Raw genomic sequence first — 7097 nt, forward strand, 5'->3', positions numbered from 1 at the left:
GGAGCTTCCCCCTCCATAGTAGCCAGGAGATCTTGAACTAGACAATGGGAGATTGAGTGCAGCATGGGGGCGTGGCAGGAGAGTCACTTCGACAGGGTCCTGCCAAGAGAGCTGTGGACACAAGTCCCTTGTACTGGACACAGGATCAGCTGAGTCTTTAGCTACTCCTGAGGCCAGGCAGTTTCTGGGCAGCTGGAGACATACCAGGGCCTGGGAAGGGCACCAGCAGAGACATCTGGGGCCCCCTCAGGAGCAGAACCCTTGTTTGGGGGGAATCTTTCTCTGTAGTGTGTTTCTGTTTTCTCCATCTTTTCCAGTTGTGTTTCTTATTAGAATGGAGTTCTCTTTGTGTCAATACCAGCTGCTTTAGGGAAATTGTGGAAAGTTGGCTGGCCCCTTTTGTGTACGGGGGGATTCTGCAGTCCCAGGGGCTGAGTGTGGCCAGGGTAGCAGGAGTCAAGGTGAGAGAGTCCAGGGGAGACAAAATTAGAGGGACATCTCAAGCCTGCTTCGACAGCTGCTTCCTGTGGACCATCTCTTTCCAGAACTCCCTCTCTCTTTAGCCAAAAGTGCTGGCTTCTGGGTTTAGTTATCAAAAGGAAACTTGTTGCCTTACATCCCCACCCTGACCATTGGGGATATAAAATTAGGTTCTATCCCAATGCCAAAAAGGTCCTCACCAGGTCCAAATTCCATCAGGCCACAAATGACGTCAGTGTGTTGACCTGAGTTCTTATTCACAAAGTGTACCTCGGACCAGTGTGGATGGAGGAGAGAGGCAGTGGGGTGTTGAGGGGTAGTGGGGTGAGGTTATGGCTAGGACACACAGCTAGCTGTGTCAGTGGCTCATTGGGGACAGTGATGGAGTCCTTGGAAGGAGATAGGCAGGTGTGTTGTGAAGGGGACCTGGAGCTTTGGGCCTCTGGGGTAAAACATGCTGATTGCCTGTCAGCAAGGAAGCTTGATTTTTTCTTAGGTGCTGTGGTATAATATGGAATACTGGAAATGGTCTTGCTGTCCTGAATACTCCATGGAGAGAAGACTCAGGAAAAAAAAATCAAAGAACAATCTAATAAAATCTAATGCCTCCCTGGAGGAGGAGAGATTTGAAGGAATGGTAGGATTGGATAGGCAGAGGTATACCAGGTGCCAATCACGGAAATCATGAGAGTGCTTAACTGAGGATAAGAGTGACTCTGAGACCTGGCCCTCAAAGAAGGTTCTGGAAGCCAAGCTGAGGGCTTGGATTTTTATCTGAATTCTTAATTGGGTTGTCTGGGAGGATTCGGTGGGCCTGGTGTAAAACTGAAGTCTCTGATGCAACTCTGAATGGCTTGGTGAGTTTAACCAGTATATATGGTCATGAGAAAAAGCAGAGCATGCGACTGTCAACCAAGAAGTGACGGGTTTAAGAGCCACAGATATGACAGATGAGGATGATAGGAAAAGAGGGAGGTGCTGGCCTGAGGTCACAGTGAAGAAGGCAGAGGACTGGGTAGTGTTCAGCCCAGAGAAAGTTCTAGCAAACACTGGGGAAGCAGTGGGCAGGAGCTGATCCCGTCTGGGGGCCAGTTCTGTGCCAGCTGCCCATGAGCTGATAGGGAAGTGGGCATGAGGAACAGGGGCCCCTGGTTGAAGCAGACCCAAAATCCTGGTGGGAGCCCACTGTCTCCTTACCCACCAGCCCTGCCCTCCAAAGAAGGCAGCCTCTCTTCCACTTGAACTCACATGGCTGCCCAGATTGCCAGAGTGGGCCCTCTGGCCACCTTAGAGGTGCATGGGCAGCTCCTCATGGGGACAAGCTGACCCAAGCATTTGCCTCCGTGGTGTGTAGGAGGCCAGGTGGGCCTGGAGGGTGTGATGTTGGCTGCTCAGACTACTGCCACTGCTCTGTGTTTACCATGAGACCTCTGGCCATTTTGTCATTGCAGGTGCAATGACAGGGACAGCATGATTTCAAGCATGACATATTATATGTCCAAGCCCAAGTCCTGCCACCCCTGCCTGTGGCACTTTAGGTGAGCACCTTTGTCTTGCAGGTCCCCTTACCCTTGCAAAATATGAAACCTGCTGCCCTTACCATCTGCCCTGGTAAGCAGTGCTAAGAGCCTTGGGTGACAAGGCAGAGTGGTGCTTTTTAATTTTTCTTTTCATCTTTATTTTATTTTTATGTGGTGCTGAGGATCAAACCCAGTGCCTCACACATGCGAGGCAAGTGCTCTTCCACTGAGCTACAACCCCAGCTCTTTTTAATTTTTTGAGAGAAAAAAATTGATCTTCTTAGTCATACATGACAGTAGATTCCTTTCTGATATAATCATACAAGTATGGAATATATCTTATTCTAATTAGGACCCCATTTTTGTGGATGGACACAATGGTGAGATTCACTGTGGTACAAAGAAAGACCTTTTATATTATGATCAAATTCTTCCCCCACCACATTCCAACAGAATTCAAGCAAACATTTCACAAAATAATATTTACCTTTATCACACATGGATTGCTCTAGTCAGATTAATTTTATTCTATTGGTCTTAATTTTAAAAATTGCTGTCAGTAATTAATTAATGATTCCATAAGCTCCAAATTGAAAAACATTAAGATATGGGATAATCCTGTATTCATGTCCTAAAGTTCTCTGATACCAGAAGCTTCTGGGTGGATTTTGTTAAAAATTCTCCTCCTGGATCCATTGAATCAGAATAGCTATGGGAGGGAGGGAGGGAGGAGGGGCTGAAACTGTTTTTTTGGTAATCATCCCAGGAGATTCTGATCAGGAAGGTTTGGGAACTGTTGGAGAAAAACGTAACAGAAGTCTGAAGAAACAGTCTAGTTCTATAAATGCTGGTTGCTGTTGTTACCTGGCTCTGCACCCACTTGCCCTGGCTCACAATAGCTGGCTCCCCCACGCCTCTCTATTCTTCCTGCTGCCCCTGTCTATCCTGTTCCTTAGAGGCTCCCTCCCACACCACCCTTCCCTTTTTCTCAACTTCTCCCCATACCCAACATGTCTACCTCAACAGTGCCTCCCAGTCTTCCCAGCAGGCAGAGATGTCTATCTTCTCTGAAATCTCTGGTGTGTATGGTCCTGTAGTATTCGGAGGCATCTGTTGCCTGTCAATCTTGTCTACTGAAACTAGATCATAGGCCCCACGAGGGAAGAATAGCTTACATGTCCCTCTACACCTTTCTCAGAGGGGGAGTTTCCAGAAAGTTCCACAGTCAAATTGAGCCTGGTGCCATCCCTGCCTGTGAACTTCATTCTGTAGGAACCTCCAGTGACCTGTGTGAAATTGGCCCTCAGGGGACTCGCCTGGCTGTGCCCCACACATCTTTCCAAGAGACCTCTAGAGAGGGACTCACCTGTCCTGGTTTAAGGCGAGGGCAGTTAAGGTGGAGACCACTGTCCCCAGAGCCCCAGCAATGGTCCACCAGGGATTCTGGATCAGAAGCCCGATGAAGATGATGAGCCCACTGAGAGGGTTGTTGACGAACATCACCTGAGCGGCTCCCCTCAGGATCCAGTCTACAAACTGGAAGGCCAAGGGCTTATCTGCAAGAGACAGACAGAGCCATCAGCAGGGTCTAGCCTGCACTGCCCCACTGGACCACTGGTTGGCATGGCAACCAAGGCATACAGGATGCTTAAGCCAGGATGTTTCTCCTAATTCAGCCTGGCCTAGGGTGGGGCAGTGAAGGGGAAGGGTGCGGGTGACACCCAAGACTGGATGGTTCCTTTTGCCATAAAGACTGAGGCACTGTCCTGAGACTAATTTAACAGAGTTCCAGCCATTGGCTCGGTTGGCCAGAAAACCCCAGGAGCACTCCAAGGAAAATTTATTGGCCCAAGGGAAGGGGTGGGAGGGAGGGAAACTCTTTTTGTGTAGTGCTGCATGACTCAGTTGAGGACTGGTATCTGAGTTTAGCAAAGAAAGTAGTCTGAAGAAAGGAAAGTGGGAAAAGAAATTGTTTTAGCCCAGCTGTGAAAATCATTATTGATTCAGGGCCCAGAGGAAGCCGGGTATAGAAGAGGGGAGACACAGTGTGCCTCCTTCCCCGATTTGGTTTCTAAGACAACTCATGCTGGTGGGGGGCAAGTGGGGACGGGGAGGGTGTGGTGTTTGGTGTAGCATTTAATTCAGGAAGAAGTAAAAGGAAAAAACCCTGGAACCCTGGGAAAGATGATGCCTGTTTTTTTGGCTCTTGGTAAGCAACATTAAAAAATAGCTGTGGAGCAAGTGAAGGAATGGCTATTCAAATGGTTTGTTTGGGAAAGGGTTTACATGTTGCCAGTGTCATTGTCCTTTACTCGGATGACTTACAAAGGACTAAAGTCAGTGGAGGGCATTTCATTCTGACCCTGGGAATGCAGCTCAGTATGGTATGTGATGCGTATCTGGAGTGACTAGGGGCTGGAGCACCCCTCAACTGAGGGAGCCCTGGGATGGGGTGTGAGGGAGTAGCTTCCTCCTCTAAACCAGACAAGGGCTGTCTCTGGCCTGGCCCACGGCTCCTTTGCTGGCGTCTGCTTACCTTTCAGCCAGTTCCTGTACTCTTCCATCTCCCCTGTGAGGTAGCTCACTGCTTGGAAGAGGCTGAAGCCTCCCCGGTCTGTAGAGCCCCTGTGGGACACCTTGCTCCCTTTCCTTTTGTTCCTTTCACTGGGTTTTTCAATTTTCACAATGTGGCTGTCTTCGTCAGATAATCGGAGATCCTTCCAAGAAAGGCCACAAGAAGACATCAGAATATACTCTTCTGAGAGCAGGGACATTGGGGGTGTGTTTTGTTGATAAAGGTAAAGGATCATGACACAAAGGGTGGGGCACATGTTCATTGTCTAAAGCTGTCCAGAGCACTCCATGCAAGCCCACCCTTCCCTGGACTGCCACACATCCTTCATGAGAGGGTATCTTAACATCTTGTACCAGGGATCCATTTTGGCCGTTTAGTGAAGCCTATGAACTTCTTTGCAGAAAAATGTTTGGAAATGTATAAAATAAAATAAGATTACCAAGAAAACCAATTACATTGAAATGCAATTACCACAGTATTTTAAAAAAATTGTGGTCTGTATGTGTGCATCAGATCTATTGCCTATTACAATCTAAAATTCATGGTGAGTGGCTATATGGGACTTCTTCACCCCAATCTTTGTATACAATCAGGAAAAAAAAAGATGGACAGTACAAGTTGATGAAGATGTGGAGAAACTGGAACATGGGACACTCTTGGTGAGGATGGATGGTGGTCCAACTGCTTTGACGGGATTGGCAGTTCCTTAAAATGTTAAACATAGAGTTACCTGATCCAGAAATTTCACTCTTAGCTTTATACCCAAGGTAAATGAGAACATACGCCCACACCAAAACTTGTGCATGGATGTTCATAACAACACTATTTATAAAAATCAAAAAGTGGCAACAACCTAAATCTCCATCAACTGATGAGTGGATAGACAAACTGTGGTGTGTCCACACAGGGAAATACGGTTTGGTCATAAAAGGGAATGAAGTCTTAATTTTTACTGTGACATAGATGAACCTGAAAACATGCTAAATGAAAGAAGCCAGTCACAAAAGGCCACATATTGTATGATTCTATTTATGTGAAATATTCAGAATAGGCAAAATCATAGGGACCAAAAATAGATTGGTGGTTGCTAGAGGTGCGGGTGGGGAGGGTGGAAAGGGGGTGGCTGCTAATGGACACAGGCTTTCTTTTTGAGACAAGGTAAATATACTGGAAGTAGATTGTAGTGATGTTTGCACAACTCTATAAATATCCTTAAAAGCACTTGAATATATGCTTTTAAAGGATAAATTTTATGGCATGTGAATTTTATCTCATTAGAAAGTCTCAGTGTTGTGTCCCCCTCCACTGTCACAAGTTATCCAGTCCACCTCTTGCTCCTGTGTCCAGAGAGTGCCAGGGCCCACATTCTGGAAAAGGCTTTTATTCTGAAGGTCACTGAGTAACTCAGGGAGCAAGTCTAAGGGGAAAGATTTTGGAGACAGATTGGAAACCTGGCGTGTGAGTGCGTGCATTGTCTGCTTGCAGTTTACGGTCATGTTCCACAGAGAGCCACGCTTTTATGTCTAAGGCCAGGTAGGACTGATCATGGAGTCCACTGGGAGGCCCGGAAAGCAGCACCTTTCACTCCCTTCCCCGCAAATCCTCACCTGGAGAGCATCCTGGATTGGACATGGCTCACCTTTTCTTCAGGCATTTCCAGCAGGGGCAGGGCTGGGTGGGTATCCTGGGGGCTAGACGGCCAGGTAGGGCTGCTCGGCTCTGACTCGTAGAGTTTGTGTCTGCTGGAAAGAGGCTCTGGCAGGAGAGGGCTGTTGTGGTTGTCAGACATCTCCTTGAGGGGCAGCTGCTCATCCGTCATACAGCTGGTGAGAGGGAAAGGGAAGACAGTGATTGAGGATGGGTCCAGAGGACTGGCCTGAGGCCGGACTGACAGCTCAGGAGGCATGAGGTCTGGGGGTCAGAGGGTGAACAGTGACACATGTGGGGTCTACTGTTTCAGTAGCTTGTGCTGTCAGGAGGGCTGGGGCCATTTCTCTAGCCATGTGAGCTTTTCCTTTCAAAATCTCCCTATAATTCTAGTCCTGAAGAAACTCCATTTTTGCTGTAAAAACTTCCCTAACTACCTTGCTAGAAGTCCCTCTCTCTCTCTCTCTCCCCACTTCCACTTTTCTTTTTTGCAGTACTAGGTGCTCCAACTCAACCCTTTTTATTTTTATTTTTAGGGGTTCTCACTACGTTGCCCAGGCTGGTCTCAAACTTCTAATCTTCCTGCTTCAGCTTCCTGAGTTGCTAGGATTACAATTCTGTGCCACAATACCCAGCAGAAGTCTCTCTCTCTCTCTCTCTCTCTCTCTCTCTCTCCTGATCACTGAAATATTTTTTCTTCACCTTTCATGTAGCCCCTTGTACTATCTTATTGTGGTAGTTATTTGTACATATATTTGTCCCTTGATGTAGGCACGTAGATCTTTTACCAATTGAGGAGTCAAAAGAAACTCATTCTCCAAATTGCTATGGAGATGGCATTGCTTACAGTCAACCTGCAATGGCCCCTTTCTTCC

The 7097-nt window shown here is 47.4% G+C and overlaps 1 protein-coding gene across 1 annotated transcript in view; it reads right to left on the bottom strand.

The window, feature by feature from the left end:
- The window catches only part of Slc14a2 (solute carrier family 14 member 2), a 46836-nt gene extending 40442 nt beyond the window's left edge, over nucleotides 1-6394 (bottom strand). The window contains exons 1-3 of the mRNA XM_027935643.2: nucleotides 6215-6394; nucleotides 4537-4717; nucleotides 3367-3556 (exon numbers count right to left, since the gene is read on the bottom strand). Coding sequence (XP_027791444.2) covers nucleotides 3367-3556; nucleotides 4537-4717; nucleotides 6215-6394 — 551 coding nt within the window. The remainder of the gene's footprint in view (nucleotides 1-3366; nucleotides 3557-4536; nucleotides 4718-6214) is intronic.
- Nucleotides 6395-7097: the final 703 nt, after the last annotated feature.

Source organism: Marmota flaviventris, chromosome 16 (genome assembly GCF_047511675.1).
Source record: "Marmota flaviventris isolate mMarFla1 chromosome 16, mMarFla1.hap1, whole genome shotgun sequence".
Classification (NCBI taxonomy): Eukaryota; Metazoa; Chordata; class Mammalia; order Rodentia; family Sciuridae; genus Marmota; species Marmota flaviventris.